This window comes from Galleria mellonella, unplaced genomic scaffold (genome assembly GCF_026898425.1).
Source record: "Galleria mellonella isolate WM207_F2 unplaced genomic scaffold, CSIRO_AGI_GalMel_v1 utg93, whole genome shotgun sequence".
NCBI classification, from domain to species: Eukaryota; Metazoa; Arthropoda; class Insecta; order Lepidoptera; family Pyralidae; genus Galleria; species Galleria mellonella.
Window position 1 is genome coordinate 3,278,826 of NW_026442176.1, and position 24,967 is coordinate 3,303,792.

A 24,967-nucleotide genomic window follows, 5' to 3' on the forward strand; every position below is an offset into this window, starting at 1 on the left:
GAACTTAGTAATAAATTAAAACATTCGATCAATTATACGATACTTTGTTTGTTCTACTATTGGACATTAGTTGAGTTATGGTCACATCAATTCGTTTGTTTATATTTTTAACTAATTTAAAAAAAAAAGGAGTCTTCTCAATTCAGCTGTACTTTTTTTATTATGTTTGTTACCTCATAGCTTCGTCATTTGTAAAAAAATTTGCTAATTTTTTCTTATTATTTTTATCTTTATCTGAAAGGATACACTTACAGATTAGTGACATAGAAATTTTGTCAAAATTGTGTCAATAGTTTAGTTCTTAATTCAAAATAGTTTTGTCACAATTTAATTAGATTCTTTTTTTTAAATATTATTGAAATATTTAAATACAAATTCTATCTGCAGCCTAAACTCGCTGTATAAATATTTGCACGCCTTTGTACGATTAATTCGATTCGAAATTCCTAGTCAACCAGCCAGCATTAATAATACATACTGGATTAGGTAACTTAGCAATCAGCATGCGTAAACTGGGCACCGTTGCACTTTATGCAAGTACTTCTTGTGAACGTTGCATTGTGTTTAGACAGGTACTGCTGCATAACAGTCAGCCCACAGGATCAAGTGTCTGTCATTTGAAATTTAGGCGTTGACAGGATTTGGTCTAGTTATTTAGGACTTAAGAGGTGATTGCACTATGACAGCTAACATGAGCTGATATGAGCTGACAGCATATGTATATATTTTATTTTAATACCTATTATATTTTCGTAGATATAACACTATAAATTAGTAGTAATAGACAACTGACACTATGAAATACCACAATACAAATTAGCTTAATGCGGGATCCAGTATAATCGTATTTGTATATTATTTGTAATTTGATATATCTATGTTTATATTATAAAGATAATTTATTTTTTATTTGTAATGTTACAACTCCAAATTCCAAACCAATTAAAAAATTCTTTTACCTAAATAAAAGTATTTTATTTAACAGAAATTTATTTAAATAACAATTACTGTGTATAGACGGCGCAGGTTGTTAGTAAATACTACATACCCAATCGGAAAACTGCAGAGTGTCCAAATGTGTGGCGGAGTCCTCAGCGGCGCCGAGGTCCCTCGCGCCCCCGACCCTGACTCTGGCGAGGAAGGAGGCCAGCTCGAGTGCCTCAGCGACGAGGGCCCGGCACACCGCGCGGTAGTGCGCGGCGGCTGCATCCCGAGCGCACCGCCCGCTCCCTCCACAATGCCAGACGCAACGCTGCGGAAAAATAAACACAATCCTTATTAAAATTAAAATTTATTTATTATAATTCCCAAATACAGGATTGCACGTTTTAAGATATTTTCAAAACCTTATTTCAATATTTGAAAGGTGTAATATCATAGAGAAATTTCTGGTAAATTATATAAATAAATAAATATATTATATATTTGTGATTATCATAGGAATCACAAGGTACTTAATTATGCCTATAATTCTATACATGTTTAGATACTGTTGTTATCCTTTTCTATCAGATGGACCATCAACTTCCTTGTTATTCATACAAAAAAAAACCTCAATCGATTTCATATGCACTTTTTAAATGTTAACTTGTTGAGATTACTGGTTGCACCACTTTATATTGATCAATAACATTTAAATAAATAATTAACTTTATTTAAACGATGTCGAATTCGCAATAAAAAGTTTCACAAATTAACAATTTCATGTCAAGAATTTCTTCATATGTTTAATACGAGTATTATTTACCAATTACTCCGGATATGAAACAACAAGTCAAGGCGCCACCGGCAATAACACCGCGATGTCGTAAGCACCTTTTGTGAGGTTTACTCCCATACAACTTAATAATGATTAGCGGATTGTTGGCCCCCACATTGAACATTAGTTTCTTCAGAGTCAGCAACGCGCATATTGTACTTCTGGCATTACTGACATTGGTATGGCTATGGTTGCCATCAGAAGGGTTGTTTGTCGTGAACGTTTATTTGTCATTTTTGTAATACTCCCACAAAAAAAATTACTAAACTTAACTTTTTTTTTGAGTAGAGAAGAAACGGGATCCCTCCCGCGATATCGATCTATGTTGGTGGGATAGCAATAAGAATATACAAGTGAAAATGAATTTTTCCTTCGTCATTTTTTTTCTGTTGTATGTGTGCTGTTAAGTATGTGTATGTTATGTATATATTTGATTGTGTATATATTATATATGTATGTGTATTTATGTATGTATGTATATATGTTTGTATATGATAATATTTATATAATAGTGCGCCACCTACCCTTTGCCCTTTTCTCAATGTCCTCTACCCAAAGGTAGTCTGGAAGAGATTGCTTAGTGATAAGGCCGCCTTTTGTATCATTCTCATTAATATTTACTGTATTTGTTATTTCTCTTTTTACTTGGTGCAATAAAGTGTAAATAAATAAATAAATGATGGCAAGTCAGTTAGCCCATCGTAACAAATTAACCACGAAGTTATATTGCTAATAATAGAATTCTATAGGACATTATTCCCATTGAAATAGGCAAGATAATAAAAATACCAAATACTTGTATATATTTAAATAAAATTTGATTCTCTTCCTGTACATCCATCAATCTAATCAAAAACTATTCAAGATTTTAAACTTAGTTGAAAAAAGTTTACAATTATGAAAAAAAAAAAACACTATGTATAAAAAATCCTTATTAAAGCTAATATAATAAAATATTAATTTATCTTTCTATCTATTCACGCATGCGAAACCGGAGAGGATAACTAGTATGATATAAAGAGCCCTTTTTTTTTTATTTATTTACACGTTGCATTATACCATCAGTTGTATTAAATAGGAATATTTTTTACACAATGGTTATGGAATAGTAACCCCGCCTGCGCTAACGGATGTTGGAATAGATGAGAATGAAAAGGCAGGTCAGTTAGCACATCGTTAAGAATACACCTGGAATTCAACACGATGGCTTTCAGGGGAGACTATGTGGGGGTCGACCTCATCATCATATCACTAAAAACTATTCAGTTAACACTTAAAATTCAATAAATAACATTAACAGTAAAGTCGCAACGTCATTGCTCCTTTTCTTTCAACAATTCCAAAGTACCTATCATTTTAATCCATAAATCATAAATATTACAGTGAATTACACTTCAGCGAATATGAATTATCGATAGGCAAGGTTAGATACATGTTTAGCGGTGAACAGCAAAGCTGACGCGTTTCGCGTCTCTCTCTCTGATATAGTTGGTCGTTATCGGAAATCAATAGTAATTTATAGTGCTAGAAATAAGTGTAGGGCAATTTTACAAGTCTTAATTGTAGTTTATTTGCACGTGAAAACGTCTGTTCAGTTGACGCGTAAAGTTATTTCAAAGGTTACAATTATTTGTCGTGACGTAGCCATGTTGTTTGTTATTTATTCTATATAATATCGAGAAGTTCTAGGTTCAAAGCCCAAATCAGATATAGGCTATACGATATTACATAATTCAGTGTAATTACATATAATTGTTATAATAATATCTTTTATCCAAAAAAGCTGAAGCTCCAAGGTCCAAAACCTTGGATAATAACAATAAAAATATATAATACAGACCCCAAAATTTATATAACTAGAATTTATCGAGAATAATGCTTGTGTCAAAAATAGTAAATTAATGAATTGACTAAATATTATTCATCTATTTAATTTAATTTACGAAACACATTAAAATTTTGGTTTGAAGAGTGGGACATAACTGTGCAATTATAAAGTTTCACCGTCACTCAAGAATGGTAACCATTGAGCATCCCAGTGTTATTCTGTGATATCAATGTCTATCTTTATAGGCGACAGATACCACTTACGTCTATTAATCAGACCTTTAGTATGTTTGCCATATCCATAACTTTAAATAGATAAAATAAAAATACAATATAAAGTACAAAATCTATCTAATTCAACTTGAAGATCTTTTTCATTAAAAAAAAGGCTAGTAAATAAGTGTTACTATAATATCCAGGAATATTTTCAAAATATAAAATATTTACACATTATAAAATATTGACATTTCTTTATAATTATATTACAATTATTATTATATTATTATATTTGTAAAATTAACGTTAAAAAATTTACATGTTATTTTATTATATAAAAAAAAAATATTTTGTCATAACTTTTGTAATGACTGTTGCACGTCAGTAATGACAAAATGTGTGAAACCATTGTAATACTACCATATGACCTGATTGTACCACATTTTTAGCAATAAAAATTTCATTCATTCATTCATAGGTCTATTGATTTTAATTATTGATTTTTATTGCATAATAATTTTATATATAATACATATCTAGATTCTTATTAATTTTAGAATATACATTCTTATTTTTACATTTATACATCGATAAAATACAACACATACATTTAAATAAACTTAAACAATACATAATTAAAATTGCGTTCCATAAAAACGATTACTCAATTATGGCAAAACCTTAAAATAAAAATTTTGATTTAAAAACTAAACTACTAAAATGATTTTGATAAAATTTCTTTAGGACTGATCTATAAATATATTAGTAAAGGATATTTCAGGTAAAAAAAAAAATCTTTCTAAATCGGTTTACAATTGACGGAGTTATGAGGTAACAAACATAAAAAAAGCAAGTGAGTGGAGATGATACCCCTTTTTTTCGAAATCGTATAAAAATTAAGTCAAAAATACAAGTAAATTGGGGAAAAAAGATTGATCGCTAGTTTCATTTAAAAGTATCAAACAAATTCAATATAAGTTAGTATAGAAATAGTGATCCTTTCTAGATCTTAAGACGTGAAACCACAAAGAAAGTAAAACCACACACTTTATTATTGATGAGTCCCGGCCGCGCTCCATTGACCTACTTCATCCTACCCTCAAAGATATCACTTAAAGGAAAGTCAAAGAAAATTGCTCTGCCACATTTTCTTTTGAAGTATCCGATTAAGTATTTCAAATATATATATAACGGGAATTTTATCAACTATGTTTGTCGTATTAGACAGTTGTTGAATGGATGAAATCGGTACAATTTTCGAAAAAATAAAATAAAAGATAAAACATTTTTCCATACAAAATGTTCATGGGTTTCATACCTGTCATAAAATTATAATTTAAATTCAGCAAATTACGTAATACGACGTTCATTGACTGTTATATACTGAATAGATAAAATTTTATTATTATTATACATACCAATGTTTGTATGGATGGATGGATATTTGTTACTCTTACACGCAAAATCCAAAAAAAAAATTTAAATGATCTTTGTTACATGAGTAGGTTATATCCTAACTTAGCATATAGGATATTTTATATACTGATTGGCGCAGGTAAAGTCGTTGAATATATCTAGTACCATCTAATTCTGTAATATTGGAGTGAAATCGAAATATCCTTTGAAGGAAGTGATGATTCAGAAAAATACAATAAAAATCAGAACACGCCGTATTAAGACTCGGAAGACTCCAATTTTTTGTCGTATTTCAATATTCAGTTTCACTTTTACAACACTCTCTTAAAATTACACTATTTCGATTTTGCCGTGTATTATGTACACAAGTTTTTTTTTTTATTTTTTTTTATTATAATTGCTTTTACCTTCTTCGTGTGTATCAGCCCTATCGTATCCTGAACTGATTTCTCAGACAAAGTTTTATCTAATTTCCCTAGAAATAAATTAATATAAATCAATAGTTTAGAGAGATGTTAAAAAAATTCTGATTTGAGTTCAATTAATATACATAGATTGAATAAGACCAATATGTTATTTATTTAAGATATAGTGGCGCATGAATATATTTGTAAAAGCAGTAAAGGGCAATACAAATTTACTCTTACTGAAATATGAAGCTTGTTCTTAGAGAACGAAACTGAGACAAGCGCTCGGTGCCCGAATAAATTATCGTAATATTAAAGCGTAACTACATTAGTGCCTCGTTGATAGCAATTTCGTTTTATTTACAGCCAATTCAGACGATGGCTGGACTTTCGCCAGCTTTGCTACATTCCTTTTCAAGACATCGACTGACAGAAACTGTAATCAAGTTATGCGCTCATTTAATATACTAAATAAAACTAAATTAGTTATATAGAATATACCAGAGGGAGATTTTGTACAAAAGTGGATTGCTTGGGTTCCTCTGTCCCATTCGTGTTTCTAAAAAAAATATAAGTATAAAAAAAGCTAATTTATAAATTAGATGCTATTTTATGTAATATTTATTTTATTAATGTATTAATTTGTATTCCGTTGCTTTGCTATAAATAAAATAAATAATAACTGAAAATGGATAATAAATCCTGAAATCTATAATTTATTACAAAATGATTAAGCCAACTTCATATTCATCATCATCATCATTATATCAGGCCTTAATAGCCCACCGCTGAACATAGGCATATCAGTAGTTTTACCAATAATTACCACGCTTGGCAGGTGGGTTAACAACCGCAGTTAGGTTTTGGTGATCTTTTAAGAGGGACGCTGCTATATCCTCAACTTCGTATTGACATGTCCTTATCAATATATTTAGGTTTTGAGTTTCATTAACTTGTAGAAAAACAAAAATATCTTTTGGTCATTTCTTTATCTGACTTCTATCAAGCAACTACATACTGTGTTAACCAGCATAAAAATAGATTACAGCAGAACTTTTAACACGACATGTGACCACACCGTTCTGAGCGAACACAGAAACAATATGGCCAACAAAACCGACCAACCGAAAAAAAATGTATAAATGCGGTTGACTGCACTATGCCGGTTCACTAAGAGCTTTTTCACGCTATGTTTTAACTACTAGATGCAGGAACATAGCATGGGCATCACAATCATCATCGTCATCATTTCAGCCATTATTTATGCACTGCTGAACAAAGGCCTCCTTCATAAACTGCTATAAAAACAGTCCTGAGCCACCTGCATCCTCACTCTATCTAGTGAAGGGTCGTCTTACACCAGAGGGAGACTTTGCACAAAAGTCGATTGCTTGGGTACCTCTGTCCCATTCGTGTTTCTACCGTGAAGCAGTTGTATTTGCATGGCTGTGTTTCGGTTTGAAGGGTGGAATATGGCGTGAATTTACAGGGTACAGAGTAATAACACCTGAGTCCTCAGGAATGGCAACGCATGGGGGGTATCATGGGCGAAATAGTATACTCTGTTATGTCCATGGTACTGCTCATGTCTATAGGTGACGGTTACCACTTTCCATCAGGTGGGCCGTCAGCTTGTTTGCCATTCTAAGTTGTATAAAAAAAAAGTTTTGCCATTCGGGCTCATCACTTAAGAACATTTCTTCCCCTATTACAATATATTTTATCAATTTTATAGTATTTTCATGTCTATAGGCATTGCTTACGGAAACTAGGGGAAAGAAAAACAAGATAGAGGTCAATGACCTACTTTCCAGTAGGTTGTTTGACATTCCAACTACAGTACAAACTAAAAAAAAAAACCTTATTATTTCAGACTTAACAATATAATTGTTTTAGAATATTACAAAGTAACCCATATTAATCGTTTAACGAGTACTAAACAAACTTTCTTTATCCAACATTAACATATTTCTGACATTTTATATGTCTATAAATTTAACAGGTCATGCTACATTTTCTTCAAGGCAAAATTACTCGTGCTTTCCACATTAAAACTTACTTTCAAACTATAAACAAACGGGCATAGAAAGCAAAGCTCGTCACTTATTATCGTAAAGTTATAATCGCTTGGATATCAAATTCACTTAGTCCAGTAGTTCTCAACGCACGGGCACCTTAATGCGGCCCGGTGACCAGATATATTATACTATAATATAGTCAATGAAAACGATTTGATTTTGTCATATTTATTAAAGTGAATATTTAGGGAGTGTACTACTACTAGGTAAGTGATAAAACAATATAAAAATAAATAATAAACATAAGGTGTGCCTTAAGTTATAAGTAGCAATTGTACTGTAGAGAACTTTTACAGACAAAAACTAAAAATGTTATATATATTGCACTCTTAATAAAATATCGATATAAAATATATAAATAGACCTTTAGTGAAACATTTAAATAAACATGATTTAGCAACTTAAAACTGCCTTAGGACAGTATATTTTATTTAATTTAAGAAAATAATCAAAAATATCTTTCTTACATTTTTATAGATCTTTACAGTTTATTGCACTCAATACAAAAAAAAAAAGGAATACAATAAATAATTAAAATGTAGTGATGCAAAAGGCGGCACTTTCTTATTGTTGAGCAAGAAAACTACCTAAAGAAAAAAAATTCCAGACAACCCATAGGTAGTTTTCTTATATCATTTTATTTTTTGTTAAAATAAAAATAATTTTATTATTGATGTATTATAGACGGAATTTAATCGAGCAAAGTTTAAACGGACTAAAATAAGGCCGTGCGGTGCTAGTGAACAACGAATGATCAATAGTTGAGACGGACTGTCTTTATGAGTGTATCGGAGCTCTATAAACCGTGAAGCCGGCCGCGGTTATCCCTATAATAACTTCCTAATAAGTGATATAGTGAAAGCAGATGTCATCATGGCTTCTACTGATGGCGTGTGATGCAATACATGCCACAAATTCTTAGGCCCCGGATATGGGTTAAGCGAACTGCATCTGCATCACTGAAGCGCACACAGATCTGATGTTATTGGAAGTAAGTACACATTATTGAAAGCTGTTTTTTTAACCGACTTCAAAAAGAAGGGGAGTCTCAATTTGGATGTATTTTTTTAATGTTTGTTGCTTCATAACTCTATCACTTGTAAACCGCTTTGTAAAATTCTTTTTCTTATTCATAAAAGGATAAATCCACTTCAATTGTGGTAAAACTAGTCATTTTTATTTAAAGACTAAAGTACTGAACTAATTTTGATAAAATTTCTATGGAATCAATCTATACGTATATCTTTTAGATATAAAAATAATATTCCAAATCGGTTTATAACTGACGAATTTATAAGGTAACAAACATAAAAATACAGCCGAATCGAGAAACTCTTTTTAATGTCGGTTATAAATTATAGCACAATACTCAAAATTACAGAATTTTTGAGCGACTTCACAAATATGATCTACTTTTGTCTACAATTAATTTGAATATTTACATGACTATATTACGCGTTATATTGCCAGTTATGAACCGATTTTTACAATTACTTCATGCAATTAATTCTCCCATGTTATTAAATTCCTGACGATCAAAGTCGCCATTTTTCTTTACAGAAAAAATTCTGTAAAAAAAAAAGTGCTTATTGAAGAAAAATTTATATTTATATTTTATTTTTAATTCAAACAGGTAAATATTATTATTACATATTTTCTACATTTTATTCGTGCCATACCATGGCCTGACGTGCCACTATAAATTATAAAAATACTAAATGTCGTGAAACAATAATTTTATTTTCGATAAATTTATTAGTTGCGAATAATTGAATGAAAACTCGTAAAACGTATATATAAAAACGTGTATAACGATATAGGCGTAGAATACAGTTTTTGTTATGTCGCCTTCGTGATCGAGTTTTTATTCCAATTTTGTTTATGTTCATATAACAAAGAATTATTTTTTATTACAACTTTGTATTGTGTATGTGGATATTCTAAAAATAGACTATAATAATAGCGTTATTAATATTGGCTTGTTACTTTTTCAATCAATTTTTTTTATTACAACTGGTTAACTAACTTTAGTTAGTAAACCAATTCTAATAAAAAAAGGCAAAAATTTCATAAAATAATAACATTTATATTAAGGACACGATTTTCCTTAAAAAATATAATATTATTTACATTTAAAATATACTAATTTATAATGTCAGATAAATTTTATTTAACAACTAACAGGATTTTCCTTTGCAAAGAAAAAGTAAAATTCTATATTTTTATAAAAATTTGTTAAGCCATATACTCGTATAAGTAGAGTACAAGTTGCATCGAGGATCTAGTTTTACAGGCAAACTCATTTACATATGTACTTTACTACCTACACATTGGAAACACTACCCTCCTTTTATTTATTTATAGGATTACCAACATAAGATACAGCTAAACATTTCAATACAATACACAGGTAGATTAGATCTAACTGTTCTTACATTTATAGGCAACCACAGCGTGCCTTGTGTTTGATAAACATTAAAATAGAATTAAATTATTAAATGTCATTAAATAAGTAAAGATATTAACAATATGAATAATAACATAATATAAATAATGAAAATTGTAATTAAATTATTTTAAATTATAATTAAATATAATGCAATGGCTTTTCATGACAATACTTGAATAATTTTAGAAGAAAAGAGGGTACATATATATATGGGACTCCTTGTATATTATAACCAGTAACGGATACATTAAAGTGTTGCCTTCGAAGCCACCTATAATTACCAAATTGGTGATATAACTACCAAATTGTTTCCGTAGTGGGATGGTTAAAGTAGCTGTTTGTAAGAAGCTTTTAAGTTACGTAACATGGCTAATGCATCTCGCCTGATTTATTGATTTATAGGTGACCTTGTGCATCAGTTATTTTTTTTAACAATATATACGTATATACAATTATATATATTAACAACTTTATGGACCATATATACGAAAGAAAATATGGTACAAAAAGCGAACTTAATTCTAGTAGCATTCTCTACCAGTCAACCTTTGGATATACATGTGTAGATCACCTCTACCTTTCCCGTGGGTGTCGTAAGAAGCGACTAAAGGAGCATAATGGTCGAGGTATAGCCGTCCCTCTAAAACATCTCCAAAGCCTAACTGCGGTCGCTAATCCGCCTGCCAAGCGTGGTACGGGCAAACCCCCCAAATAGAGGGAGTCAATGATCTCGGGAACGTTTTAAATAAAATTGAAGAAGTGTTTCATATATGATCGTTCATCTGTGATGGAAGAAGACGAAAAAGTGAAATTATCTTAAGTTGTTGACACATAATATCATCAAGTCATGTGTATTTCATGCATATTATTATACATATATTTTAAAATTATTGACAAAGTGACTTGATTAATGAATTATGAAATAACATTAAAAATAATTAATTCATGTTACATTTTTTTTTAATTTGACGAAAATCGTAAAAACAGATTTCGAAATAATTCTGTAGAACAGTTTTTAAAACCTTTGTCAAAATGACACTATACAATTTAAAAATGTATAATACTATTACAATTTAAAAATAAAGATTTTTATTTAAATTAAATTTAATATGTAATTTAATATAACTAGTTCTTAGCCGCGACTTTATCCACATGAAAGAGAAATATTTACGAAACGGAATAAAAAGTAATCTATGTCCTTTTTCGCATATAGCACATACATACATACATATAAAACTTCATAGTGATCGAATCAACTGTTAAGACGTTAAGAGACAGCATACAAATAAACAAACTGACATTCACATTAGAATTTATATAAAAAAAAATAAACAGCATGGTTGAAATTAAAAATAACTTTGGGTTTTCTCCATGGAATACATTAACCAAAATATTAATAAAAATATGCACAAAGTAAATAAATAGGTATTACCAAAGATATCCGAGTTGCAGCACATCAGGATAGAGATCAAAACACAGCGACTGCCTCAGTGAAAGTCGAAAGACTTGGAATCGAAGTTGTTTTCTACAATAAAATCAAAATTCCTTCTTGTGGAGTACAACTCATTTAATGAACATGACTGAACTGGTTTGGAAATTAAAACAGAAATGTATGTTTATGTTTATTTAACTGTGCAGTGTACTTCTAATATTCATTTGCGGTAATTAGGTACTTAAACTGAGAGCTTTCTTATGTTAAGTGATTTATATTATTATGCTAGATGTAAATAGAATTATACTTATCATTTAAAATCCCACTATTGGGATATCCAGCTAAAATATAACTTTTCAACTTGACAAAAGTTACACAGACAGACACGGACTTTTTTTTTGATGGGTGAAAATGGTACGATAGCACGGCCTGCGCTAACGGGATACGCTGGCGGAGCACCAGTGAAGGGTGATAGATGAGAATGAAAACAGGCCAGTTAGCCCATCATGATGAATTCAGCAGGAATTAACCATGACAGTTTCCAGAGGGAACCGCGAGGAGATCGACCTGGTTGGGTATATTGCTATCAATGGGATTCTCAGTCTCCATTACTAACAATCCCTTTTCCCCCCTTACACAGACGTTAGCGGAGTACACAGAAAGTGCATTGCTCCATTTACTTGCAGATAAAATATAAAAGAATAAGTTAAAAGAAAAGATTAAGAAATAGATTAACTTTTACTGCATATTTTAAGTATTATAAGGAGACTATAATTAACTGGATCATTTTAGATTAACTACGATAATTTAATTTTTTTACTTAATTTTAATGTCATTATCATGATGCTGAACATAAGTCTCCCCCTGGGGGGGGGATTGCCAGTAGTTGTCATGCTTGGCAGGCGAATTGGCAACAGCAGTTAGGCTTTGGAGATATTTTAAGAGAGACGCTGCTGCCCACCCCTCGTCTTCCCTTAGTCGCATCTTACGCCCCCACGGGAAAGAAAGGGGTGGCCCTATTCTATGCAGGGACCACACGTGATGTCGAGTTAATTCAGGTAATTTATCATCAGTTAACTAAATGATCGCGTTAATTCTCCTCTTAAAACATTAGAAATATATTTACTAACATAAATTAAACTCGTAGTAACTGGAACTAGTAACAGAAGAGTTAGAAAATCCCTATAACAGAGCGGTGAACTGTGATGAGGTGATAAATGATGTTGACACTGATATTAGCAGAGTATTAACAGCAACCAAGCAAGAAAAGAACAGACGTTGTCAAAAAATACAAAAAAAAAAAAAGAAATTAATAAATAAAATACAAATAAAGACATAACAGTATGTTATGTCCATGGAACTGCTCATGTCTATAGGCAATGGTTACCACTTTCCATTAGGTAGCCCTCAGCTAGTTTGCCATTTTAAGTTTATATAAAAAAAAATGCATTCTAAAATTAAATTTGTATAAAAATAAGCATATAATAAAATCTAAAAAGTTAGCATCGACCAGTCGCCAACAATCCCTTTTACAATATACCCAAACAAATTATATTTCTAAAAGAATATGAACTATAAATGATGTTTAAAATTTGAAAAAAGAATTCAGAATTGAACAAACGAAATTGGAAATCAATATAAATTACCGCGAGCGATGTTGTAATTTTCATCTAGTAACACCTAAAAAGGAATAGACTGGTCATGATTATCCTTATTTGTATCTTAATAGTATTTTGAATGGCAAATAAGCATGACCACCCGATAGAAATTGGTAAACGTCATCCATAGATACAAATAATAGGGTTTATTGTATCGCCCATGAGCCCCACGCATTACCACGTGAGGACTAATATTATGTTTCTCTTAATAAAAATTGTACGAGCTATCTACTTTTTAATATTTATAAGACTACTAAAAATTTAATAGTATTTAATTTAAACATATCCAGAATAGTACATTTAAAAATGGATATTCCATTTTTAAATGCGCTAGTTTGCCAGTTTCATCGCATTGTTTCAACTGCGTTTTCACATACAGGCGAATTGATTAGTATTGATGAAAATGCCAAGTGCAGATATTTGTTGAATCCGTTTAAATTGAAGTACTGTGATTGTTATTATAAATTATTATTATCTATATACTATTATATTACTCTATTTTTAATTAGAATTATTTTGTTTAATTTTGCTACCATTAATGAGTGTGTGACTGTATATACTATTATATTATTCGTTAATTGATAAGAATTATTTTGTTTAATTCCGCTACCATTAATGAGTGTATGACTGCCAACACTCGAAGATTGACTACCACTATTACTACCAGAAGTTCCACAACCTTGCACATTAGCTATTAATCTCTAACTGTCATTTTGTACGCACGTTTTGCGACGCGTGTTTCACGAAGCATCTTAAGGCAAATTATTAGATGGCTGGTCGGTGTCTAGTGTTAACACTAGGCTTAACGTTAACGGTTAACCGTTCGTCACTTTTTTTATTTTATTTTTCAGTTTAAGTGCATAGTTCAGTAAAATATATAAATATATAAAAAAATATGATGGTGCTCATATCTTTTACTATATTCTTACCAAGCTCGTTACCATAATAACAATTCCATATCTATAAGCGAATTTAAGGGAAAATAAAGCAGTTGTCAAATTCAGGAGCCATGCCCTCTGGACAATAATGTTGATTACGTCACCGAACTTACCTCTATAACATCCCTAAGCGTAAATCGCCTCCGGGTGCGCCTGCGCCGCGGGGCCGGTTCAGCGTCTCTCTCGATACCCTCGTCGTCGGTGTCCGCGCGGCCGCACTCCGATGTCTCCGAGCCCTCGGATAGAACGCCACATTCGTCTTCCTCTGCAATAATGAAAGATTATTATAAATAAACCTAATATTATCCTTTTAAACAAGTGCACGAGATACTAATGTGATGCTTTACTGAATCAAAATTTGTAAACGTTACAGACATACAACAATAAAATTGGGTTGTATTAATGACGTCATATTATATAGATATATATACCGCCCCGACTTCGCCCGTGTGCTACGTAGAAACAGTATGGTGTCACTGTGAAGTGATTAATAATAGATAGATAGATAGATAATTTATTTACATTACTTACAGCACACAAATTACACTAAAAAAACATATACATAATACACAGCAAAAGAGACAAAAGAATAAAAATAAAGAAGCACAAATAAAAAAAATACAAAAACAAAATATATAAACTAACAATCTCCTTTCTTACCCTTCCTTCATGCGTGTGCCATAGTAACACAAAATGGTCACAGCTCAGTTTATTGCTTTGCCCTTAAAAGAGCAAAACACTGATATTCTGCTGTGGCCAAGAGTCAGTCACGAAACTTCTCATTGTATTGCATCATCATAATATTGCTATCGTATCAATCTAAATGTTGTATCAGACGATAACTGTCTAAGGGGGTTTTGCTTGTAGTTGCTACGCTTGGCAAGAAGTGTTGACAATCGCAGTTTGGCTATTGGTGATGTTTTAAGAGGGACGCTGCTGCCCACCCCTTCATCATAAGCTCCCTAAATCGCTTTTTACGACACCTACAGGAAAGGAATGGGTGGCCTATTCTATGCCGGCACGAAAATCCATCTAAATAGCATTCCAAATTCCACATAATTTGTATTAATTATTTTAAACATTAAAATTGTTATAAAAAGCTATCTGTATAGTATAGAGAGAGACTTTGTGCAAAAGTCGATTGCTTTGGGTACCTCTGTCCCATTCGTGTTTCAACCGTGAAGCAGTTGTGTTTGCATGGCTGTGTTTCGGTTTAAAGGGTGGGATATGGCATGAATTTACTGGGTACAGAGGAATAATACTTAAGTCCTCAGGAATGGCAACGCATGGGGGTATCATGAGCGAAACAGTATACTCTGTTATGTCCATGGTACTGCTCATGTCTATAGGTGACGGTTACCACTTTCCATCAGGTGGGCTGTCAGTTTGTTTGCCATTCTAAATTGTATAAAAAAAAATGGAATTTTTTGTAACTTTTTATAATCCTGATAAAAATAAACAATTACATTATTTTGTTATCTTTGGACATTTTCGATGAGAACTCTCAGTCGACTTAATTTTTTCCACATTTTGAATAATTATCGTTATTTTTTGAACAAATTGACACAAAAAATATTAAACAATACGTATAAACCTTCCTCTTGAATTACTCTATTGATGGATACCGCTTAAAAATCTCTTGCGTAGTTTAAAACATTTAAGCGTATAAATAGCAGGAAGCGACTTTGTTTTATACTATACAGAGACTTTGAGAGACTGAGAAAAAAAAGGGAAGTTCCTTTATTCATAAAAACGTTAAATATATTATAAAATCTATTTTAGGGGTTAATCTTTTTCTTTTAAATTCGTAATTTGAAAGACAACGACAAAACAGTGTAATAGAATAGGTTCGTAGATTTTAATTTTTATGAATGAAATGAAATGAGATTTATTCGTAAAAACATAACTGCAGTTTCTTAAATTAACTAATATTAATATTGAATAAGGAGAAAAGATTAAGCATTTCTCAGTTGACACTTCATACGTAGCCTCCTTCTGAGAAGTAAAGTGTTTAATTAAATAGTGCAAGTCCCCTTTTTACTAAAATATCTTTAATCACGATGGAGGTAACAACAAAAATTGTAATATTTTATTAGTTTTAAAATATTACGGTATAGTACAGTACTACAATATCTTCCTTAATATATAAGATTTCAAATTCATATATGCTCGCGTATAAGGTTTCAGCAATTAAATATGCGAAGACCTTGACTAGCACGTGTGGTCCGATTAGAGTCGCACGATCACACGTCGATCACGATCCGTTACAGTTATTGACACAGACGCCGCGCCGCGCCGTGTCGCGTATAGTGACGTGCCGAGTCGATATTCGAGTATCGAGTATATCGGTACTCATTTAAATAATTTAAGGTTGTTTTGTTGTTAAAACCGACTTAGTAGTGGTAAATTCAGTTATTTTGATTAAAAACTAAATAGATTTTGATTATATTTCTATGGGACCAATCTTTTTTATACTTTTTTTTTTATACAAGTAGAATTCAAACAATATATTCTTTCATGATAAATAACGTCGCCTATAGGAATTAAGTAATAAAACATACAAAAATAAGATCAAATTGAAATCTTCCTCTTTTTTAAAGTCGGTTGAAAATAATCGAATTGTAACTAGTTTCAGTATTCGGACTAGTATTTGAATACATGTATAAATATGTATATTCTGAAGCATCATTTGAATGAAATCTTTTATTTTTTTAAGTTTTATTTTTTAAAGTTTATGTTAGTCTTTTAATTTAAATAAAATATAATTATTTTTCTTTTTGTAAGTAAAAATAAGAAAATGATAAACGTGCAACTAGTGTTAGATTACCATATATACTCGAAACATGTACTTGTATATCGTGTATCGGAATTCGAGTATTCGGGTACCTATTAGATATTCGAGACAGTACTCGTGTCAGCCTGATTCTGCACATCACTAGCTCGCGTAATCTTGCGCAAGCGCATGCTCGGCGGCGCTTTGTGCGCTCGCGCCGCGTCCGTTCAATCGAAAGGCAAAGCTCCCATTCTTGACATTGTTTGCGGGTTAATGAGTCAACGGTTATAGCAATTGTATGGGTGGATGTCGTGCGAACTTTTTAATTGCGACCTGTGCATGATAGCCCTACGTTTTATCTATTGAGATACATAATTAACATCCTTTTTATTCTTTGTTCAAATAGTATTGTAAATTGTATATTGTAATTTAAAGTCCTTACTTTTCATTACTAATTACGATATACAATATTAGGATGTAATTGATTTTATTAATTTAATTATATTTATTTGGTTGAGTATATTGCTAGCAATAGGATTCTCAGTCTCCATTACTAACAATCCCTTGCCCCCCAATTATAATATTACAATATATTGTAAATATAATATATATTAATTTATATTTTTTATTAGTAGGTTTCGACTTCACTATGTTATAAATCTTTAAATACCTTTTTATTACAAAGCAATATGCTTTTTAAAAGCACTTTTGTCTTTAGTCACGAAACTATTATAATATTATTGACACTGATTGATCTAATGTATGAATGGCCGCACTAATAGTATACCTAGCTTAGAAAGTATGTATGCAGTAGACATTTGAAGTAGACAAAAGTTATACACGTCTCGATTATGTAAATTTACATTTGTATCCGTAATGGGAGCAGTTGGTGTGTTTATATAATAATAACTTCAGATTTCAGAAGCTTGTTTGAATCGAAGCATAAACCGTTCATTTGGCATTTTGGCCTACCCTAATGGAGTTTTTATTTAAGAGTCAAAATATCTTGTCAGTATATATATATATATATATATATATATATATATATATATATATATATATATATATATATATATATATATATATATATTACTAAGATTAAATTCCCTCTTTTTTGTGGAACAGAATGTACCTATTTATATATATATAACTGTAAATGAATGAATGTACCTATTTATATATATATATAACTGAAATTCAGAGCATATTTCATAAAATCAATTAAGTAAAGTAATTGATTTTAGTAATAGTCAACTAAACAATTTTAAGTGCATATTAGTATCTATTATAATGTCTGATAACGACCCCGCTATGTCACGCGGCGCCAAGCTTTCATGTCTCATAAATACATCAGGGTGGAAGTTAGGGGAGAACAATATTTAGAGAATATTGCATTTAATATTTTGCCATGTGGTCCCAGCATGGAATGCGCCACCTCTTTCTTTTTTGGAGGCGACTAAAAGAACTTAATGTTCAGAAGACGGGCAGCAGCGTTCCTCTTAAAACATCTCCAAAGGTTAACAATCTGCAAATCACAAACAAAGCGTGACAATTAATGGAAAAACCCCCCCCCCCCCCCCACCTAGTCGGAGGCCTAAGTTCAACAGTGGCCAATTAACGGCTGAATGATGAATGAATGCATATAATATTTATGTATATTAAATTATACGTATCGAGATAAATATTTGAAAAACATTTTTAAAATGCATGTGTTAACAATTTTTCGTTCACAACGTCAACGTTCGCAAATCATAATAATAGATTTAGACGTTAGATATCTGCTTTCTAGTTTTCATAGCATAAGGCATCCTAAATTGAAATAAAGTAGGTTAAGTGTTTGACACTTATTATTACTGAAAAGTATTGCTTCAACAGCTTGACATTATATTTTACTGTATTTTACTAGCTGTTTCCTGCAGTTTCGTCCTCGCGAACCCTTAACGTAAAAATAAATAATCTCTAACCTCGTTCTTATTCTTATACCCTTATATCTCAAGAAAAATTGTTTACTTTATATGTTCTGAAGGGGAATAACGTTGAATTAGTAAATAAGATTAACAATACGCTATATAAAAATATTGTATTCTTAAAATGCCATATTTTTTGACCTAGCATCAGTCTATTAATTTTTCTTCTACAGTACGAGTATAGCAATTATTATGTGTTAAACTTTTCAACGTTACAATATTTTGATATTCCTAATTTCACGACATTTAAAAACCAAACATTTCTTAATACTTCTATCGTTATTTTATCGCTTTTCTACCTTCTTCTAATGGACTTCTCTATAATTTAGATGTAACAGGTATCAAAACAAATCGCTATTCTGTCGCATTTTGAAGTCTTTATTCTAATGGACTTTTATATAAGATATAAGAGTATCAAAACAAACAAATACAAAGCACTGACCTGTAATCCGACACTGGTCTGTGCAGAAATAGCCATAAACTGCGATGGTCGTTGCGTAACGGATTTATGTGTATTCTCTATAAACTTACTGCGACTAGGGTTACCTACTAGCCGCCCAGTAGCTGAATTACCGTAAAATATACCGTTTGAAAAACCATCTATAAGGGTGGCCTGTATTTAGCAGCAGACGATATGTGGCTAAAATGATGATGATGATGATGATGATACCGTTCATCTATATTGTTAACGTTCAAAACTCGTTTGAATAAAACCCTAAATCGGTACAATGGTAAAACCTAGTACTTTTAAATTAATTTGTAAATAAAAAAAATATTCCTGTATATTAACGCATTATCTTATTCAACGAAATTAATTAAATAACTATTAATTAATTAAATAACTAACTATTAATTAATTAAATAACTAACTATTATTATAATTAATTAAATAACTAACTTATAATTAATTAAATAACTATTAATTAATTAAATATCTAACTATTAATTAATTAAATAACTATTATTTAATTAAATATCTAACTATTAATTAATTAAATAACTAACTATTAATTAATTAAATAACTAACTATTAATTAATTAATTAAATAACTAACTAAAAATTAATTAAATAACTAACTATTAATTAAATAAATGACTGTTAAAATTAAATAACTTATTAATTAATTAAATTTCATTATTCTTATTCAACAAATTACCAAATTTATAATAGTGTATATCTAAAGTATAGCCGTGTAGTCCCGGCATAAAACCTCTTTCTTTCCCGCAATTGTCGTAAGAGGCGACTAAGAGAATTTGAAGTCGAGATATGGGTAGCAGTGTCCCTTTTAAAATATCATCAAAGCCATACTGCGATTGCTAACCCGCCTGCCAAACATGGCAACTACTAACAAAACCGAAGGGGTTTTTACCAGTAGTTGCCACGCTTATGGCAGAGGCTTATTCAAAAGCAATTCTAAAAAAATATAAACACTATTTTGTGAGATTTCCAAGTCTTGGTTTATAGGACCGAAGATTTATAGGCTTACTAACCCTTGCAGTGACTCACACTGATCACAAGGTCTCCGAGTGTAATTATGCGACAGTATCGCCAACAGAATAGTTATATTTGGTGTCAGGAGTAGGTAAAGATGAATGCATAGAAAATTATTGTTCAAGTAATGCTACAAATTTTAATATTTATTTATTTAACTGCATACACCAACTTACATTTAAATGAATTTGCCTACATATTAGTGTTTTAATACGGAATTTAATCAGAAATATATTTTGATTTACGAAGAAGAAACAGCGACATTAGTTATGACTTATGACAAAATTAATATCAGATAGTAATCTCATTGTTCTTATCATAAAACGAATAAAACTCACCAATTGATGACCAAATATGATAGAATTTAATTTGAATTGTTTGAACTTAGAACACGGAATTGAAGTATTTTCTTTCAGATGGAGTAGTATTTTAATGTTTAAAAAAACATGTACTTAAATGGTAATAAAATTATATTTAAAAATTATTAATTCATTCTTGCGGCACGTACCCACATCTATGTGTTCTCCTTTAACCAAAAGTTGTCTGTAAGAGATTGCTCTAAAGATAAGACCGCCTTTTGTATCTTTATGTATATATTTTAATCTGTACTTAATATTACTGTATTTCACTTGAATTGTTTAACTGTCATTGTATACTTTTCCAGAGGGAGACTTTGTACAAAAGTCGATTGCTTGGGTACCTCTGTCCCATTCGTGTTTCAACCGTGAAGCAATTGTGTTTGCATGACTGTGTTTCGATTTGAAGGGTGGGACATGGCGTGAATTTACTGGGTACAGAGGAATAACATCTGAGTCCTCAGGAATGGCAACGCATGGGGGGTATCATGGGCGAAACAGTATACTCTGTTATGTCCATGGTACTGCTCATGTCTATAGGCGACGGTTATCACTTTCCATCAGGTGGACCGTCAGCTTGTTTGCCATTCTAAATTGTATAAAAAAGAAAACATTTCTAATACAATAAAGAGGTAAATAAATAAATATAACCTAATTAAAAACGAAATTGATGAAAATATAACGTAACTAACACAAACATAATGAAGGTTAATTAGAAACCTCGTCTATTTGTAGGTCTCTTAAAACACTAGATACTCAGAGCCATAAAAAGCAGTTATGAGTCGGAAACGGTTCGATAACAGGTCGTCCGTAACAGAGCACGGAAAGACGTTATTTCTAACGTGGGAGACAATAAATAACAGTAAACCGTTCACTGTTCCGAGTTGTCTTCCCATGGAGGCTGCGTGGATTGCAGTGTGTGCTGCGATCGCGCTGGCTGTATTTTTAGTACTTACCTTAATATATATATATATATATATATATATATATATATATATATATATATATATATATATATATATATATATATATATATATATATATATATATATATATATACTTTATTGCACTTGTAAGTTACATATAAAATAATGTATTTATAATTGTGAGCAAGGGTGGACTTTTCTCTGACAGAGATCTCATCTGTTATATAATTACTGTTATATAAACGTAGGTAACAAAGCTTAAAACTAGAATCTTTCTATAAAAATCATATCATCGTTAACTGTCCACTGCTAAACATAAGCCTATCCCATAAGGAAAGGTTTTGCCAGTAGTTGCCATGCTTGATAGGCGGATTGGCGAATTAGCAACCGCAGGATTTAGTGCTGTTTTAAGGGAGACGATGCTGCCAGTCCCTCGACCATTAAGTTTCCCTTGATCGCCTCTTACTCATGGGAAAGAAATGCATGGCCCATTCTATGCCGGGACCACACGGCGATATGCCATTCTACAAAAATTCTTTAATTGAAACAGTACAATTTTTTTTTGTACGTGAATAGAAATACCACAGTATATAAATATATCTCAATAAACGAAAGAAATATAAATTGTAAGAATAAATAAAAAAATAAAATAATATAATATTCTCACAACGATATTCCAAAAAAGGAGTGACTGACAGAGAATTATAGTAAATAGTGTGGATTTATTGGGTGATTATTTTGATTAATATTTGATAATAGATTTGTATTCAATATATTGTATCCAAAAGTAGTGCCATTATGACTAGTATAGTACATAAACACAAGTATATTTTTATTTGTATACAATATATAGGTACATAATATTAAATTTAGAAATGAATACGTGCCGAGTCTTCAACAGATCGTTAGAAGGTCAAATTGATATATATAAGCTTCAATTTTCTATTTTATTTGCCAAATTCAACTGATAAAAATTTTATACATATTTTTATCAAATTTTCAAAAATTTTATATAAATAATCTATATTTGCAATACTATATGACGCTTATTTTTGTTTAAAAGAAGTACGTAGCAACAAAAATTTTGTTCAATGTATTTAAAAAAAAATTGACACTAGATGCTCTTATGTAAATGTGTAAAAACTATCATAAACCATACTATAATCCATAGAGTGTACGCAGTTGATACATTCTAGTCGATGATTGGTTTCTACCAAATCTGAATACTCGTAGTCACATAAGTTCATACAAAAATGATAACGGTAACTATAAATTTACGATGACGGTCAAATCTCACGCCAACGGAACACGCACACGTCTTCGACTAGTTAAATTGCATTCTTCAATCATCAATACCGATGACAATGATCATGACATGAATGGTCAAAATGTCAAAAATGAACGAGTTCATTACTGAATAACGTGCCAATTGTGGCGTGAGTTTTTATTTTAGAATCTCGTTTGCTTTATATGGATGATAGTAATATTTGTAATTACTTATTAACTCTACACGAAATACATTTAACTATTAGCACTTGACAAACATTTGCTGTATCAAAACGCAGCTCAAGTTTGTCCCAAAAAATATAAAATCGAACATATAACCTTCTCCTTTTTTGAAGTCAGTTAATGGACAAAAACAAGTGTGCACCATGAACAAAACTAAAAGAAAAATAAGCAAAATAAATAAATTGAAAAGAACGCAGTACCTATTTGTAATTTTTTTTTTAATTTCATCAAACTTATAGGTCTCAAAATTTCCCAAAATTCACATGTGTACAGAAACATATCCATAATTATGATAAAAACATGTGACTGTCACCATTTCTTATCATCCTTGAAATAACGTAAAACTTAAAACGTAGCTTTCAAAGCGCAATATAATTATTACCTAATTACTTTATTTCATATTTTAATTATAATACTAATAATAAATAAATATTAAACATAATTATAACTGGTGCTATTAATTTTAAATAGATAAATAAATACACTAAGATAAGAGAAAGAAACTCGAAATTAAACCACATACATTTTCTGACATTTTGATATTGTAAAAGCTCAACCAATAATTAATTTAATATACAATTACAATGTAACACACTTAAACAGTATAACACCAATCACACGGACAAAGCCAAAGGTAAAAATTAGTTATTATAGAAAGAAAACTTTCTTTTGGATCCCACAAAATTTTTCCCTACTAAAACTAATCCCCGAATGAACACGATCGCAAAATATAGAACATGCTAGAACTCCGAGTATAATTGGATTAGTAGAAGGGTAAAAAAGCGTCGTTCTATATAAGTGTCAGTAACATAATTGCCACCGACTTGTAGAAGTGGCACTAATTTACGAAATTGCCACAAACTTATAGAAATGTCGTTGACTTATAAATCCGCCAGACTATTGACTCCTTTAGCTCTTTTTCTGAAATCGAATTGAAAATATCGTCCTTTTTAGAATTACTTAAAAAAATGTTTTAGTAGTTCTTAGTTTTGATCCGCAATTCTATTCGTGTACTGGCTGTTTAGTAAAAATATTATAAACTAAGTAGATAACATAAAAAGTCACTCTTCGATAAATATTTTTTTATTGTAGAATCGGTTCAGAATTGTTTAATATTTCATATATCATGCAAACCTTAGGTCATCTTCTTTCAAATACTCTATTTGAGATAAGTCCACCTTTACACCTATTGAGTATTTATTTTATGATTTACAAATAAACCATTTAAAATAAAATAGTAAACAAAAATAAAACTATTATCAAATTATAACCTCCATTTTGAAATAGTATAAAAAGCGTATTGTAAAATAATATCAATTACAGTCAATTATATCACACTTTTCAATCGATTCAACCAATACGAGTAAAAGACTTTTGCTTTCAAAACTGTACTTAAATCAACAAACTATTAACTTCCAAATCATCTACCTATTTAAAAGTGTTATAAATTACTTGCGTAAACTTTTCGCACGCGTCGTGTTAACACCGATGTACATATTTCCTCAATAGATTCACATCAATCATGTCTACGGAACCATGGCTAGTCATTGTACACGATAATCGATACCCGCCCCTGTTGTGTACTATCGATACCTAGTCGATACACGTGACGCCTCTCGCATTTCACCGTTGTGGCTTGCACTCGAGGTCAGATAATTATATGTTATAGCTAGTGTTAATTAATATGCATCACATAAGGACGACCTTTGAAACGTAGTTACACAGTTCTTGCTTCGCGGAAATATTGTATTCGATTCTTAACTA

General features: G+C 30.8%; 1 protein-coding gene across 1 annotated transcript in view; it reads right to left on the minus strand.

Annotated features, from left to right (window-relative positions):
• Positions 1-24,967, minus strand: part of LOC113516863 (protein spire) — a 251,706-nt gene that overhangs the window by 66,925 nt on the left and 159,814 nt on the right. Inside the window, exons 4-5 of the mRNA XM_052902561.1 lie at positions 14,294-14,445; positions 1,049-1,252 (exon numbers count right to left, since the gene is read on the minus strand). Of these exons, the coding sequence (XP_052758521.1) occupies positions 1,049-1,252; positions 14,294-14,445 (356 nt within the window). The remainder of the gene's footprint in view (positions 1-1,048; positions 1,253-14,293; positions 14,446-24,967) is intronic.